The sequence below is a fragment of the Mytilus californianus genome, unplaced genomic scaffold, assembly GCF_021869535.1.
Source record: "Mytilus californianus isolate M0D057914Y unplaced genomic scaffold, xbMytCali1.0.p SCAF_8, whole genome shotgun sequence".
NCBI lineage: Eukaryota > Metazoa > Mollusca > Bivalvia > Mytilida > Mytilidae > Mytilus > Mytilus californianus.
The window spans coordinates 90,052,038-90,070,347 of NW_026262734.1; the positions used below are offsets into that span (position 1 = coordinate 90,052,038).

Sequence of the window (18,310 nt, forward strand, 5' to 3'; positions counted from 1 at the left end):
TGATTGATGGATAATATAACTTTCTTTCAATGAATTGATCTGATATAAATATGACCTGCTTTCACTGAGTGGAATTGTTAACTTGCAGCTCACAAATTGATCGTCCAAAGGAAAACGTGCCACCTCATCAATACATTCTAAACTATGAGCAGACATGTCCCCATTCTTAATCTTATTAAAATAATTTATGGAAACCGTCAAATACCAAATTTTAAAGAATTTAGTTAGTAGATATAAGAAGATGTGGTATGAGTGCCAATCAGACAACTCTCCATCCAAATCACAATTTGTACAAGTAAACCATCATAGGTCAAAGTAATATATAATATTTATAAGGTCCTTCAACAGATTTGAACACACTACGTCTATTCAGGACCAATGAGATGGAAAAATAAACCTGCTTTGGTAGTAGACTGACACGCATCTGTTTTTTGTTAAGTTAAGACACATTCTGACTCCGATAGTCAGATAGTAGATAAAAATTGAAATCCGCTGTTCTGAGGACCAACTTCTCTCCCACGATGTAGAGGATGGTTAACATGTATATGATAATATGATCCTTTAACTAGATCTTTTTATACGACCGCAAAAAAATTTTGTGGTCGTATATTGGTATGACGTTGGCGTCGTCGTCCGAAGACACATTGGTTTTTGCACTCTAACTTTAGTTTAAGTGAATGGATCTCTATGAAATTTAACCATAAGGTTCAATACCACAAAAGGAAGGTGGGGATTGATTTTGGGGTTTATGGGACCAACAGTTTAGGAATTAGGGGCCAAAAAGGGGCCAAAAATAAGCATTTTTGTAACTTCCAGACATAACTTGTGTGTTAGTGTATGGATCTCTCCTACATTGTACCACAAGGTTCCATATCACAAAGGGAAGGCTGGGATTGATTTTGGGGGTAATTGCCTCCAAATTTTAGGAATTAGGGGCAAAAAAGGGGCAAAAAACAAGCATTTTTCTAGTTTCATGACAATAACTTGTGTGTAAGTGTATGGATCTTTATGAAATTGTACTACAAGGTTCCATATCACAAAGGGAAAGCTGGAATTTATTTTGGGGGTAATTGCCCACAACGTTTAGGAATCGGGGGCCAAAAATATGCATTTTTCTAGTTTCCAGACAATAACTTGTGTTCAAGTGTATGGATCTCTCTGAAATTGTACTGCAAGGTACCATACCACAAAGGGAAGGCTGGGATTGATTTTGGGGGTAATTCCCTAGAAATCTGAGGAATTAGGGGCCATAAAGGGGCAAAAAAACAAGCATTTTTCTAGTTTCAGGACAATAACTTGTGTGTAAGTGTATGGATCTTTATGAAATTGTACTGCAAGGTTCCATATCACAAAGGGAAAGCTGGGTTTGAGTTTGGGGTAATTGCCATATATGTTTAGGAATTTGGGGCCAACAAGGGACCAAAAAACAAGCATTTTTCTAGTTTCCAGACAATATTTTGTGTTCAAGTGTTTGGATCTCTCTGAAATTGTACATGTGAACCTCCCGACGGGAGTACAATAATCCTGTTTTCAGGGGTCTCCTCCCGACAAAAAAATCCCGTGTATGAAATATTTCATGAATGAAAAATTTCAGCCCAACATATCTGGTGTAACTGACATAACCTGAAGTTATATTTTACCTGTAAATCAATGAACATGCATAATTATATGGCTTCACTTGTCACCTTGGGTGTCAAACATACTGGTAATCAACGATTTTTACCTCAGGCTAACTGCCGTTGTGTAATAAAACTTTGTGTAGTTAAAATGAATGTTGGGTTACTTCCCTTGATTTATCCTGTTTTAAGTTACTTTCCTTTAAATAATGTAAATTTTTAAAAGAATATAAATAAAATATAAATTATACAAATAATCATAAAAGGATGGTAATTAAATGATTTTAAATGTCTTAGGACAAATAAAAAAATAATAATTTGAAAATTATTTGAGGGTTCTATACTTCCTTTCAAGGCTTAAATTGAAATTTATATAATAACTATGACCCATGAATATAGTTTGAATGTATTACTTATCAAGCATTATAAAGATAAAAAAAAAAAATAAAGATAAAAAAAAAATTAATCTACTTGCATAAAGATAAAACAAAAGATCTACTTGCAGATAGATAAGCAATTGTTTTGATTGCAATGAATAATGGTAAAACAGATATGACCTAAAAAATTTAAAGAACATACTAAAAAAGAAGAATGTTAGATTGAACAAGTTGAAAGTTTAAAAAGATAGAGAAAATATATACGTACAAGGGTACTATAAACATAATACATTCGGATGGAAAGTTGAAGAAAACACACTTTAACAGACAATTTCTACAGCACACGGTTACATTTACGACAGAATTTATGTCGATTAAAAACCTCCTGATCTGAGTCCTAATCTCCTGACCAAAATTTCCCAAACTCCTGATCTTAGTTTCACAGTCCATCACATGTATGCAAGTTGAAGGTACCATACCACAAAGGGAAGGCTGGGATTGAGTTTGGGGGTGATGAATCATAAGGGGGTTCAAAAAATTTGGGGGGGGGGGGATTTTTTTTTCATTTTTTTTCTTTAAAATTTTCCATTTTAAATTGGTTATTTCTGATTAATATATAAAAGCAAATAATAATGATATGGTTTGAATAGATAAATTAAAATTTTTTAAGTTCTTAGACCACATTCATTCTGTGTCAGAAACCTATGATGTGTCAAATATTGAATTACAATCCAAATTCAGTGCTGTATCAAGCTTGAATGTTGTGTCCATACTTGCCCCAACTGTTCAGGGTTCGACCTCTGCGGTCGTATCAAGCTGCGCCCCAGCGGAGCATTTTATTTAACGTTTCCAAGAGAATACACATTATTCCAAACTTCCAGTTTCAGGCACCTTAAAAATGAGTTACCGTGGCCAATATCGAATTGAGCTTACACTAAAATGGACTAAATACAAATGGTTTCAATCAAGAATTGCAGGTAATTGCAACTAAAATTTTTAGTATCTTTATTTTAACAAAATCAATTTCTATATCAGATTGTAGTTGTAGTAAAACGTCTTTGGTATTAGGAATAAATAGATATGAAATACTTTAAATAAGTGAGAAAAAGAACTGAGAAATTAGAAAACAGTTGACATTAAGATCGTGAAATATTGATATAAAAATCATACTATCTACTGCAGTCCTAGTTCCTGGTAATTTGCAGAACAAGTGTTATATTATGTCATATGTTCTTTGAAGAATTTGATGTTGATGGCAGATTTTTGTATATCATTTCTATACATTAATTGGTGCATGGCAAGGTTCCGGTGCAAAAATTAGTTGGCATGCATTTTGTAGCTGGACACACGGACACAATCATTATGATAAATTATAAATATTAATACTCAAATAATTCAGTTTAAAGGCTTAATCTTATACAATTGATCGCCTTTTTAATGTAAAATGCCACAAATGTAAATTTTATATAGACACACTTATCTAGTAGGCAGTGGCTATTTTGCCGGCTCTATTGAAATTTTGATATCTACTTTAAGGTGGCTGGGCCCTTTAACGTGTTTTTTTAATTCTTAATAATCCATGGAAATAGCATTGTGTCCACTTGTGTTCACTATTTATATATAAATGTAAAGTTGTATCTAGATTTGAACTCATTTGTTTACCCCATAAATATACGTGTCCGTGTATCCCCGGACACAAAATGCTATAGTTTACTATATTTTACACCGAAAATGGGACACATCTATTTCTGTTTAATGTATTCATAATATTTTAGACTCGACCTAGACCTTAAAAAAATGTATAGTAATCTTACTATTGGTGCAGACTTGCATTGCATTCTACATGTTCTAGATGTTTTAGGTTTTTTTATGTCGTTGGTTCGCTGTATCATTGACGTTTAGCCACATCGCCTTTTGGTCATTTACATTTTATCCTTATACCTTTGTTTTAAAAATGGCCAGAATATAGTCCAGTTCGTCTCTGATTCAAAGCTTTTTGTCTCCACGTATGCAAGACAAAAGAATGCTATTCCGGCGACTCCGTAAACTATTTGTGCAAAGCTTTATATTTTAGAAGGATGATGACCTAGATTCTTCACACCTGGTAGATACTACTACAGGTGTTTTTCGTTCTGAAGTTCTGCAACTCCAAAAATCCTGTTGTTCCTTGTGATTATATCTATAGAGATCTATAGACACATTTATTATCACAAACGCAATTATAACAATCGGTAAAGGCTCAATACAAAGTACATTGTATAAAAAATACATAAAATATAATGGCTGGTAACTTTTGATTTCGATAGTTTGTATACAAGTTATTATATGAACCATGTTAACTGCATGTTATGTAATCAATATGTTTGTAATACACCATTTCTATTTATAGACTAGACTAGTAAGAAATATAAGAAGAACACATCTTTAGTATCTGTAAACATGGTAAAAACCCACTCAGTCTGTTAGATAATAGTTTTGATGTAAAACTATCATTGTTGATGATTTTAAGATATAAATAAATTTTAGATATTCTTGTTTTAAGGGTTTCTCTTTCCCTTCGACAATGCCACATGAAGTGGTTTTTGTCTTCAGTTTTGTTTTGCATACATAGTTTACAAAATCTTTCCTTTCTCGCGGCTGGCGAGACATATGTATATTGCTTTTCCGGCGGGGATGGCGTCAATAATTGTTAAGCTTTCTACTTAAGTTAGTTTGAAAGGAACTACTTTTGATAGATCAATGATTTTTTTCTACAAAGTTTCATTATTATGTGTACAATGTACATATCAGTTTGACTCTTATTTAGAGGCCCTGCTTCTAGGTCAGTCCAGTGACTAATTTGAAGTAATCAACAATTTTCAAAGTTAAGTTTTCTGCTTAAGTTAGTTTGATACGTTTCTATAAAGTTGCATTACTATCAGTATATATCAGTTTGATGACTATTTCGATCCCTTGCCCCTGTAGGTCATGGTCCAATGTCTTCCAATTAACTTGCAATTTTCAATGTTAAGTTTTCTGCTTATTAAGTTAGTTTGAAAGAAACTTATAAATAACTTCTGATAGACAATGAATCAGATATTTTCTATAAAGCTGCATTACTATCACTACATCTATGTTTGTCAACCATCTCGATGCCCTGCCCCTCTAGGTCATGGTCCAGTAACATTCGATTAATTAGCAATGTCGCAGTGTCATTCAGATTGTCTTTTTGTGAATTTTCTGCCGACAAGCGAGACATATCTCTGTGTCAAGAGTTTATTATTATATCTCCTTCTTTCGAATTCGGGGTTATTAGCGCCTAGTCTCATTTTTGCTTTAATAGATACTGTAGGGGATGTTTAACGACCTTGACCAGGGGCGGATCCAGCCATTTATAAAAGGGGGGGGGGGGGTTCCAACTATATGTCCCCATTCAAATGCATTGATCGTTCCAACCCCCGGAACCCCACCCCCCTTGGTTCCGCCACTGTTGACCACCCATGAGGGTCTCGCACGTTCGGTACTAATAGATCCATCAGATTCATAAGTTGATCGGCATACGGTTTACGTTCCCCGATCATCAAAATGTTACGAAAAAAATCTAGTTTTTCAAAATAAAAAGTCTCTTCCTAAATGAAGGTATATACATATTTGCCTCTGGAATGGGTCCCTTTTTTGATACGTCAAATATATCAATGGGGTGCAATTTTACCGAGGAAATATATCAATCGGTAGTAATTGACCAATTGTGATATATTTAGGTACTATTTGAGCTGATTAATATATGAATGGGTTATGATTTCGCTGTGAAATATATGTATAGGTAGGGATTTCACAATTATTCAATATATGAATGGGGGGTATTTTTTAAATCTACCCAAAATCCCATGTTGAGACCCCCCCCCCCCCCCCCCCCTATCCTTGGTCTCTTGCTCTTTGGGAAGGCGTCACTTTAGTCTTTAGGGCCATGAATGGGCAGTCATCTGAGATGGGATGAGACAAAACAACTTGGACATGTTCACTTATAACATAACTGAAAAATAAAATATAAATCATAATATTAAAAAGAAACTTTAAGTTTATATCATTAAAAAATTATAATATTTTTTTTATCATGGTTATGAATTAAAACTTCATGATTAGCAATATAATTGAATTACTTTTCAATTGTATCATCACTGAGTCCACACATATATTTTAAAGATCAAAAATTTTAACCAAAATAATCTGTACTATATCTTTTATTAACTTTCATTCACTTGTCACGGAATAGAAGTTCCTTCATAATATAAGTTCCAAATAGAAACAATATTCTGGAATATGATTATTTCCACTGGAATAAATATTACAAAAAATGTTCCTAACGGAATAAATGGTATAGAATACCTGTTCCAACAGGAACAGATATTATGACATTGTTTATAACAAAGTTTCCAGTGGAACTTCTGTTAGGCGGAACAAATATACGTTGACACACTGATGGGCGTAAAGGGGGGTATCTGCACGGAAGAACGTGAAATAAAATTTGCCATTTCATGATGAACGAACAATTAAAAATTTCTTTTTACCGATTTCACGAAACACGGTGAATAACGAACCTTTTTCACGGCTGCACGTGAAATAAAAATGGCAAAACACGTTGCACGAAAATAACCCTTTACCACCCTCTTCACTGGTGATCGATATCGTATGCACAAAATCAAAAAGTTTTTAGTCCAACTGTTTTGAAATAAGCTTTTTCAATATTGAAATTGCTTCATCAAAATTATTGGAATATTTATCATTATCCCAGTCCTCAAGTCCCAGTCGATGCTAAAATCTTTTGAATAGATAATAATGAATTAATAGTCTCATTCCCCTTACCAATGTTATCCCTTGTTTACAAAATAAACGAACAGCACATGGCAAGGGCGATGCAGATGTCACATTTAAATAAGCATTTACTACACTCGTAAGGTTAATCAGCTAAACTGGTAAATGACTCTGTATTAATCAGGAATTGTCACAGACACTTGTCTCTGATGACTTCCAGATGCGGATCAAGGATTTTGAAAAAGGGGGTGCGGGGCAAAAATAACGTTTGGAGTAGGACTAGTCCAAATAATTATGACGTCTTGGAAGGCTATTTTAAATAAGGCGTCAAAGAAAAAAATATAATAGCCTTTCAAGACGTCCTAATTATTTGGACTAGTCTAAGAGTGGCAGGCACATGTAAAAAGGTAGTCCAAATAATTATGACGTCTTGCAAGGCTATTTTAATTTTTTTCTGGGACGCCTTTCTTGCAAGGCTATTTTAATTTAAAAAAAAATTAAAATAGCCTTGCAAGACGTCATAATTATTTGGACTAGTAAAAAGGGTATCGGGTCCTTTCGCCCTAATTACATGTTCGCCCTGGGTCCGTTCGCCCTGAGTCCGTTCGCCCTGGGTCCATTCGCTCTAATTTAAAAAAAAAATATTAATATTTATGGTATAATTTAAGGTTTATAATCTTATCATGCTTATTCAGATATTTAAATGGTAAATATTAAAAAAATATATATCTCTCCAAATTCATGAATAAACATGGCAATTAATAAAAAAAAAATGGTTTTTGTTTTGGAGCATTAATCAGGCTAATTGGCTTCATTGTTACAATTGTTTTTATTCAGAATTACTTTTAATGACTGTTGATTATAGATAAACTCATTATAGATACCAGGATTGAAATTTTGTACACCAGACATACGTTTCGTCTACAAAAGACTCATCAGTGACGCTCGAATCAAAATGGTTAAATAAAGTACGAAGTTGAAGAGCATTGAGGACCTAAAATTCCTAAAAGTTTTGCCAAAGGTAAGCTAAGGTAATCTATTCCTGAGGTGGAAAAGGCTTAGTATTCCAAAAATTCAAAGTTTTGTAATTTAGAATGCTGATTAGGTATGATTACGATGTCTTTGATCTCACTGATTGTTGTAGTTATTGTTTTTGATGGATTAATAATGAAATTGTTTTTTTTTTTAAATAAACAAGTCGGCTTGGAATGGGTTAAAACAATGATGTAAGAATTGTAAGACATTAAAGGGAAATTGTTTTCGCCGCTTGGCTTCTTTGATCTCAAGGTGTTGAGTGAGTTGGATCTTGTTACACCTGTTTGGATTGTTTTGAAATTGTTACAAGGTTTCAAAAAAGATAAATCCGTACAGATAACTTGGTTTCCAGTTTCTGAACACTTTTTCTTCTTCTTCAAAATACTGCCCACATTCAACATGATGAATATTCTGGCAAGAATATTTAATGCAAATCAAAAGAAAAATAATTATCTGGTAGCAGCAATACCGTGACAACATAAATATTCGGCGAAATTTTCAACAAACTTTAACATAACTAATTCAAATAATTTATACTATACAAGACAACAAAATAAAATAGAAATCAGGGCGAATGGACTCAGTGCGAACAGGAATTAGGGCGAACGGACCCAGGGCGAACAGGTATTAGGGCGAACGTGAATCAGGGCGAACGGACCCAGATTCTGTAAAAAGTCTATGCATTGACCATAAATGTAGCTCCATATCCACTTCTGACTTCAAGTCTTGTAATAATCTGATAATTGAAAACTAGAAGTAGATAAGTTGCAATGAGGGACCACAGGCACTTGTCTCTAAAAACAAATTACATAGTATATAGTAGTCCAAATAATTGTGACGTCTTGAAGGCTATTTTAATTTTTTTTCTGTGACGTCTTCCTGTGACAGAAAAAAATAGAATAGCCATTCAAGAAGTATAATTATTTGGACTAAGTATATAGGTAATGTTTTTTAGAGACAAGCTAGTGCCTATGTTTGGGACACTGAAAAACTGCAAGTTATTGTTAAATACTACTACAAATGTCAAGTCCCTTCAAATAAGTCACAGCAATGATCAAATGTCCAAGTAGCAGTTATATATATATATAGACTTCATGCAGTCAGTTTTGATATTATTCTCTGTAAAGTTTACTGTTATTTTTTTTTTCGTGGCCTTGAAGTTTTACAAATTTTATAAAAAAAAAAATGCCCGGTTGATGGAGCAAAAAAAGTTGAAAAGATATGAATCTGCAACTGTCAAATTCCAAGTCGATAGCAACTCATCAAATAGTGTACTATTATTCCATTTCTATGGCGTTAAAAGGAAATAATTTCTTTAAGCTAGCTTTTAATAATACAAAATTATGGGAAATGTTGGTAATTAATGTCATACAAAAAATTATCCTAGTATTCATTAATAGAACATATAGAACTGACATAATTTTGAAAGGCTTGATGCTGATCTACATGATGTATGGCTGTTAAACATCCAGCGCCAAATTAAGTGCATATTCAGGATGAGGACATGTTAATGTAAAATGAATATTAACCCTGCTTTTTACTAGTCTAAGACCAACATGCTGAGCCAGATTTTTAACATGCTAGTTCACAAGGTAACAGTCCGCTGGAAGACATACGTCACACTACCCAGACACATTATATTGATTCCGAGCTGACCAGTCTTGGCTCTTACTCATTTTAAATGCAGGAAGCAGCATTACACCAATTTTACCTGGCTTGGGTTCTAACTCACAACCTATCACACTCGTGAACAAGAGACCACCAAGGCTTGATAAATTTAATTTGCTTTGCAAGTTCAGGGCCAAACAATGACTCTAAATTATCATGCATCATACTCTTTTGAAAACACTCAATGACACTCACTGGAATTATAACCAGAAAACCTTTATTTCAAAAAATCTCATGATGTATTTTGCTTTTTAAACATTTTTATATATCTATATATACTGCAAAATCAAAAATTATTGTGTGCATTTATTATTGCAATTTTTAAAGAATGGACAGAATGTGAGATTGATTATTTCGATTTAGGGAAAAGCTGTGTACATGGTGTACAGATATATGAATTAGATATCAAAATATGAGTTCTTATTATTGCTATCCTCACCCAGTCGCATTATTTGATTCATATAAAATTGAAATGATTTCTGAATTTACCTTATACATGTATATAGGCTTTGATGAATGACTATTAGTTATTTTTTTTATTTAGATTTAGATCAAAGTACATCACTATGAGAAATCTGTTTAGTGTATCATGCTGTATTGTGTGCAGAAGAACATTCATTCCAAGTAGGATCCAGCAAAGGCAGGCAACCAGTAGTGTGAAAACAAATAATTACAAGTATGATTATCATGATTATAATGATATAATGAGAATACAGAACAAAAAAATAGGTTAAAAAATTTCACATGTTAAAAATATAAATCTCATTGACAAGACTTTCATGTAATGATTGAGAAAGTTTGCATATATATCTCTAAGTTTTTAGATCAGCCATTTAAAAGGTCTCAACCATTCCTATAGCTGCGGAACCGTACTGTCTCATAGGTCCTTATGATATTTATTGACAATTTGCGGTCTAGTCTGTCAAAAAATATCATTAGGACCTATGAGCTACGGTTTCACAGCTACCATTCCTAATGAAACTGTTATACTGAAAAATCAAAACCCCAAATATGAGTCAATAAGCAAATTACACAAAGTAAATGATATTTTTGTTCATTATTTACTATCATAACTATATGTAAAGGTTCGTCTTTTTTTTTGAGGAAATTATTCCAGTCTTAGATTTCCATTTTCAATTGTTTATATACATGCATGGAACTCTTATTAAGTATATTATGACGATGAGACCAGTATTGAGTTTGTCCTTATTGGTGTGCCAGATGACCACAAAGTGACAATAGAGAGGTTGAATAGATAACTTCCTCAGCCTTATTACAACTTGATAATGAGAATTATTGTAGATAGCTGTTGAAACATTTTTCTTATTTGTGAGACTAAGGTTAACAGTTCTCATTCACTCATTTTAACCTGATTTTTCTATAAAATTTAACATAAAGACCGTGCACATTTATTTCCTTGATAGAGGATTGCTGCTCACAAGGAAGCTATTAAGCCAAGAGTTCCAAATGGTGAAGTTGAAATCATCCCTTCGTAAATTTTACGTACGCCATCACGAGTTGGTTGACCGTTATGGAATAACCGTTTCACAGATGATATCGGATATGTTCCTTATGTCGTAACTACAATACCCTTCCCTTTTCACGAATGTGACTTACCGAATTAGACTATTTACCGGATTTGTAATAACATAAGCAACACGACGGGTGCCACATGTGGAGCAGGATCTGCTTACCCTTCCGGAGCACCTGAGATCACCCCCAGTTTTTGGTGGGGTTTGTGTTGCTTAGTCTTTAGTTTTCTATGTTGTATCATCTGTACTATTATTTGTCTGTTTGTCTTTTTATTTTTGGCCATGGCATTGTCAGTTTGTTTTCGATCTATGAGTTTGACTGTCCCTCTGGTATCTTTCGTCCCTCTTTTATTCTTCTTAAATGTTTAGTTTTTTTTTATTAGGAAGAAGAAAAGGTTACCGTTTCCTATTAAAGGAGAGATTATATTTGGGATACATCCAATAGAACTAGCACTGTCGGCAAGGAGAAGAAAGCTGTACACTTTGTTTGTAAAGAACACACCAGATCATGAGACAGGGAACCAGTCATTTATCAATGTATCACTCAGTGCTGAGGGTCTGGTGGAGAGGAAAGAATTTGTAAACAAACAGATGTTAGATAAGTTGTCAGAAGACAAGCCTCATCAGGTAATGGTTTAATTTTGATTTAGAAAATACATGCAATAAGTTTGCTGCAGCCATGAATTATATACAAAAACATATGTATTGATTTTGACCTTTTGTTTTTTTTCATGTGCTATTGTTCTGGCATTTTCATGGTTATTTTCTAACTCTAAATAACATACCTGACTATGATACTTTTAGTTTAATATCGTGGTGTAATCAGGGGTGTAAGGAAGTTTACACGGGTGTTGAAAATTCATACACCCTTCTGAAAAATTCCGTACACCCCTGATTACACCAAGATAATGAATTTATTTTTAATGATGTGTTCTTTAACTCATTATATTCCGGGGTGTAAACATGAAAATTTTATATGAAGAGCTCACAATAACTTCCACTACACATTTTTTTCAACAACGATGTTGCTGCGCATGGTCAAATTTCACTTATTTTAATTTTCTTTATTTTTTGGAATTTATGAAAAATTAATACTTTGGGAAATTTCAGATACAAAATCTTGCAGAATTTATTTTTTTTTTAAATTTGTTTTTAATCATTTTGCCAAAATTTTTGTTGTTGTAATCTTTGCATTTATTTTTTATTGGAATTTTTTGAAAAAAATGTATCCCCGGTGAACTGGGATGGGGTGTTATTTACACCCATGTAACCAATCTGATTGCAAGATTCTTGCTTCATGGTTGATACATGAAAAATGTGTTACATTAAATATTTACATGTATAAAAATGGTGGTAAAAGGTTATTTTTTTATGCCACAAAATTTCCAGTTTCAATTTCACATGTCTTGGTGCTGAAATGGTGTTTTGAATAGCACATTTAAAATTTTTGTTCATTGTGACTTCATTATTTCTGAACCAAGTCGACAATAACATAAAAGTGGTGTGGCGTAAAAATAACCCCATCAGAACTTGAGATAGATCTGTCTCCATTTGGTTTAAACACTTAAGATATTATTTGTTCATAATATGTCCATTGAACAAAAACCTAATTCTACTGATTTATTTAGCTTTTATTTCTGGTTTATTGTTTTTATAGAAATAGGAAGATTTGGTTTGATTGCTATTGAGACAATTAGAGACCAAAGAGACATGAATCAATTAAGGAAAAACAAAAATGACTGTTCACAGTATTATAATTGTGTAAATATCTTTTATTTTTCATATTTAAAGTGTATACGTTTTTGTTTTAGGGCATATGTTTAGATGCCAGTCCCCTTATAGTCCCAGAACTTGACTTCCAAAAGTATGTTAACAAGAGGTATGAATTACAATATTAATTTTGTGATATGAAGTTCTGTGGATCCATTTTATTTTGTGGCTACCTATATATTTTCATATATGAAGGAAAAATTGTATTTTCTTGACTATTTGATGGTTTTACAAAAGTCTGCAAACAAGCTTATAGAAATTTTTTATTTCATTGAACATTTAAATTTGTGATTGACATGTCCCCTGAAATCCACAAAAATGTATATCCCACAAATAATAATGAATCCACATTGTCACTTTTTTGTAAGGCTGAGAGAGGTATTAGACATACATTAGAGGCAAATTTATGAAGAATAAAAAACATTGTAGTCAAAGTTTCGAATAATTCATGTAATTAGGTATAAAGTACTTTAACATTGATATACAAATTATGATGTAATATAATTTTTATTTTGATTTTCAACCAATGAAAGCTCCAAAATGATTATTCAATCAGATACCGGGCACTAATTATTAGAATTAAGGAAATGGTGAAAGGCTTTTGTGTGTAACTTGTTTGCCATTTTATTTCACCTATTCTCATACTGAAAAACTGTTGGAAGCCTAGTATGAGATTGCTCTGATGTCTTACAGTCTTTTTTAAGGACTTGTTAGTGCTGTCAGACATCAGAGCAATCTCTAATAGGCCTGTAAGCCATAAAGATAAAGTGGAATTTTTCATCTTATTTTCTTTGCATTATAAAATCACAGGTTTATTAACCACACTCATTAAATAGTTATAGGATGAAGAAAATTTTGGTTCAACAACATGAATTATATGTTACAAGAAAACAATGTCAGAGCAAGAAAAAGTCTTTAAAACAACCATTTGAAACAATTTATGTCATAAAATTGTCGGGTAGATAGGCAACATCAAACAATTTAAATTTTATTTTTGGCCTTGGCAATGTAAAAGTTAACTAGAAAACATTTCTGTTATCTGAACAGTTTTTGCTCTTGCTCATAAATGTTTTGTGCGTACTAAATATTTACAGCCTTTGGTTTGACCAGAGCAGCTATTGAACTCTTGGCTTTCAGCATGTTCAGCACTAAAGGCCTTTTCATGAAACTACTTTTTTAATTCTATAAGTACTTCAAAGATTGATAAAAATATAAACCAACGTCATTAAACCTTCTTTGATTTTTTCAGGAAAGAAGATATGAATAGCAGTTTTCCTGTTTGGTTACTCCCCTATAGGGTAAAGGTATGTTGAAGACATCAAAATTTAAAAAAAGTTCTTTCTCTAGTTTTGTTGAGTATATTTCTTAGTTAGTGACTGATCCATAAACAAACATTTTTTCCAACATAGACTGTGTTCTTATCTCTTTCAGAAAGAATTTCAATTTTTTAGTTTTCATTCATAGTTTAAGAAAACCATTGGCAAAAATTAAAATGGGGGAAAATATAATTAAGTGGATACAGACACGCTGTCTAACTTAAAAACTGAAAGACTACAAAATATAAATTAATTTTGTTTTAGGATGTGCATAATCTAGGAGCAGTACTGAGGTCCTGTTATTTCCTTGGTGTGGAACATGTTGTCTTACCAACGGTACATACGTAAGCTTGTATTTATTTGTATTTTAATATATTTTATTTTTTGTGTTTAATAGATCATCTGGTCTAAAAGAACAGGTTAAGCCACTGTCATCACTGATATATCTGGTCTAAAAGAACAGGTTAAGCCACTGTCATCACTGATATATCTGGTCTAAAAGAACAGGTTAAGCCACTGTCATCACTGATATTGTAACTGTTTATTTAAATGTTTAAAGTTTCTGAAAGAATTGCTTGGTCTGTCAAAACTTAACATGATGACAATAATTCTTAGCATGTATAGTTTAATTTAAAAAATTGTAGCTATATGATGTTCTTTCTGACAAATCAATATAGCTTTCAGGCCAGTAGCCAGGATGTCTCTGAGAGGGGTTATTTGGGATAATGAAACTAAATAGTCAAACTCCTTTCTGAATGTCAATTTTCCTAGTCTTTACCCTTATATTTTGTTTTCAGGGGGTTCTTGCAAACCACAATAACCTTCACTGACTACGGAAGGGGGCCCATCATTTACAATGAATATGAATTATATTTTCATGGATACTTGATTTTGTAATTTTAAGAAATTCTTCATACTATGAATGAGATGTATTTGCAAGGCAAATTTTTATATTTTTGTGTGTTTATAGATGTTCTCTAACACCAATGGTCAGTAAAGCTAGTTCTGGTGCAATGGAAGTTATGAACATATCACAAGTTCAAAATGACGGATCCATAATAAAATTTATAAAGGTAAGTTTTTGTTAGGACTGTTCCAATTCAACATACATTGGACCCAGGAAAGGCACTTTCAAATATTAAAATTCACTTGCAATTTCCCTGTACTTGACACCAACCCATTGTTGAGATTTTACAGTGCCCTCCCTTGGTCCAATGTATCATTTTATGGAACAGTTCTTATTCTCAATTTTAATTTTACTTATATGAATACCTAATACCTGTAGTAATGATAAATTAAGAAATTTGTATATTTTTCAGTCAAAAACTTAAGGAAACCGATTTAGACAAAAGAACAGCACTTTTTTCCCAACTTTTTTTTACAGACACACATGTTATTTATTTTTAGCTCCTTTCTCTGTGCCAAGTGATATATTCTCATCACTTGGAGTTTGTCATTGCCCAGTGTTGTCATCCCTTGTTAAGAAACACTGGACAACTTTCAATCAAACTTATTCTGATTGATTCTTAGGGTATCTCACATAAAGTTATATGATTTTTGTTCCTGAAAATCAACCAACATGGCCACCATGGCTATAAGAAGAAGATTAGGATAAACACAACTTATTGTAAATTATCTGGAAAACCATAATAGATTGATTGAGCAAAAATATTAAGAATATCAAGATCTACCAACTTTCCATTTTCCCCAAAATTATCAATGAATCCCTATGTGAGTTATTGTCCTTAGATCAGAGTTTTGATCCTTAAATCACAATTTTTACCTATTTGTTGCATTGTTGAAAATGATAAATATAACAGATAAAGAGAAAATGTGAACAGTACAAATGATCTGCAAAGCTAGATCTACAAATTAGTCAACATAAGTGAAATCCTATTTTCAATTTTGTATTTAAAGCTTGATGTGTCACTCAGTATTATGTCTTTTTATATTTTATGTAGGAATGGAAAGATTTTGGGGGAAGAGTTATTGGAGCAAGTTTAGATGAGGAAAACATAAGCATACCTATAGAACAGTATCAAATCAGACAACCAACATTACTGATCATAGGTTTGTATTGCTATACAATAGTATCAGTGATAAAATTAAAAAACAATGTTAAATTTTTTAGATATTTTTATGCCATACATACTATAGAAGGGTGCATTTTGATTTCCAATCTATACCTGTGTGTCTGTCCATTCTTTCATTATATAGCAAGATCAAAGTTTTGTTCAAGGTAGTTTATCATTAAACTGTGGTCACATCTACTTTAGAATTAGTAAATATGTTCATTATGATCTTAAACTTAAAAAAATGCAGAAAGTGTGCATAGGACAAAGATGATGCCACCGAGGGACATAACTAGAGAACTATAAAGTGACACCACCCACGTTCAAACTTGATCTGTGTTTTATGGTAAAAGGCATATTGTATAAGTTTCATAAAATTTGGTTGAGGCAAACAGAAGTTACAGAACGGAAACTAATTTTAGATGATCGTACGGATGGATGGAGAAAGGGAACACTTAATGCTCCCGTGGTTGGGGTTAAAAAAGATACATGTATATGGCAAATTCAGATTTTTGTTCTGATTTCACTGTTCACTGAAAATGGAGATGAATTGGGCTTAAGTTCTATGTTTAAGGTAGTTTATTCTTAACTTTAAACTTAGTTCTTATATTCCTGATTAGTGGTTTTAAGTGCATGCAGTATGATGTGGACTTTTAAAAATATATGTCCAATTAGGGTTTAATCCAGATTATGCAGTTCACTGAATACGAAAATTCAATAGTATAAGCAGGGCATGATGTACCATATTTATTTAATTAATTACACATAACATATTTTAGTTCATTTTACATTCTTGTAATAAAGTGAATGATTATTATTTTTTCCATGAACTACTGGTATTTTGTTCTTGCTTTGTAGGGAGTGAAGAAAAAGGAATGAAGTTTAAAATATCTTCTTTGTGTGATGATCATGTATGTGTACATCCTGCTCACAATGTGCATCCTCTTGTGGACTCTTTAAATGTTTCCGTGGCTACAGGAATAATATTGCATCATTTGACCAAGAAGAATAAATTATGATGCTGGAAAATCTTTCTCAACCAAGCTGATTCAGGATTGAGTAGGTTTTTGCATTAAATTCATGTTCAATCTTCACTGGTAAACATTACAGAAGAACTTTCAAAATATGTTGTGATACAATGGTTTGGTATAACAGATTTCACTATGTATACAGTCAAGTCGGTTATTCTCTTTGAAAAAACATCAAAATTGCAGAATGAGATGAATGAATTTATTATTATCAAACAATGTCTAAATGTTGCAAATGATATTTGAATGTTTTTAATGTGATATTGCAAACTAAAGTAAATAAAATATGAAACATTTTTGAAATTGTTATAAAGAAATTCCATGTTAGGTGGAGAAATTGGCACCAGCAAATATATTTAACCCTGCCACATTCTGTATATTCCTGACCTAATTCAGGAGCCTGTAATTCAGTGGTTGTCATCTGTTGCTGTATATCATATTTGCTTTTTATACTTCGTATATTGGTATCACGTCGTCGTCGTTGTCCGCGTTGTCCGAAGACATTTGGTTTCTGGACAATAACTTTAGTATAAGTAAAAGAAATCTATGAAATTCAAACACAAGGTTTATAACCACGAAAGGAAGGTTGGGATTGGTTTTGGGGGTTATGGTCCCAACAGTTTAGGAATTAGGGGCCAAAAAGGTGCCCAAATAAGCATTTTTCTAGTTTCAAGACAATAACTTGTGGAACGCTGTATGGATCTCTCTGAAATTATACCACAAGTTTCCATACCACAAAGGGATGGTTAGGATTGGCTTTTAGGAGTTATGGCTCAAACCGTTTAGGAATTAGGGGCAAAAAAAGGGGAAAAACAAGGGTTTCCTGTTTAATGGACAATTACTTTAAAAGTACAATGTTGTGTTTGAATTACCTCCCTTACACTGCTTTTAAATTATGTATAAAGAAATGTTGTATTGTCTTGAGGTGATTAACTGTCAATTTATTTTTAGAACTTACTGTTTTAAAAATGGTGATTAAGGTATATTAATTTTAGCCATGATTATGCATGTCATTTTTTATTTTAAGACTTTTATGATGTATTCAAATGGGTAATTATGGTTGCAAACTCCATTGGAAATTTGAATTGAGATTATGACCATATCT

At 32.5% G+C, this 18,310-nt stretch overlaps 1 protein-coding gene across 2 annotated transcripts; it reads left to right on the forward strand.

The window, feature by feature from the left end:
* Positions 1 to 6,851: 6,851 nt before the first annotated feature.
* Positions 6,852 to 17,401, forward strand: LOC127711013 (uncharacterized). 2 transcript variants are annotated; one of them, XM_052216952.1, is made up of 9 exons: positions 6,852 to 6,923; positions 10,032 to 10,163; positions 11,403 to 11,646; positions 12,831 to 12,898; positions 14,039 to 14,093; positions 14,370 to 14,449; positions 15,076 to 15,178; positions 16,067 to 16,175; positions 17,036 to 17,401. In XM_052216952.1, the coding sequence occupies exons 1-9, from the start codon at positions 6,874 to 6,876 to the stop codon at positions 17,194 to 17,196; spliced, it is 1,002 nt and encodes a 333-aa protein (XP_052072912.1). In that variant the 5' UTR covers positions 6,852 to 6,873; the 3' UTR covers positions 17,197 to 17,401. The 2 variants fall into 2 exon arrangements, with proteins under 2 accessions (XP_052072912.1, XP_052072914.1); XM_052216954.1 differs by having other exon boundaries at positions 6,852 to 6,945; positions 17,036 to 17,400.
* Positions 17,402 to 18,310: the final 909 nt, after the last annotated feature.

Bases quoted from the DNA above. Each gene is read 5' to 3' on its own strand.
- LOC127711013 (XM_052216952.1), top strand. From the start codon at position 6,874: ATGGCAAGGGCGATGCAGATGTCACATTTAAATAAGCATTTACTACAC. The intron at 12,899-14,038 runs GTATGAATTACA...TGATTTTTTCAG, and splicing joins CAAAAGTATGTTAACAAGAG to GAAAGAAGATATGAATAGCA. The intron at 15,179-16,066 runs GTAAGTTTTTGT...TATTTTATGTAG, and splicing joins CCATAATAAAATTTATAAAG to GAATGGAAAGATTTTGGGGG.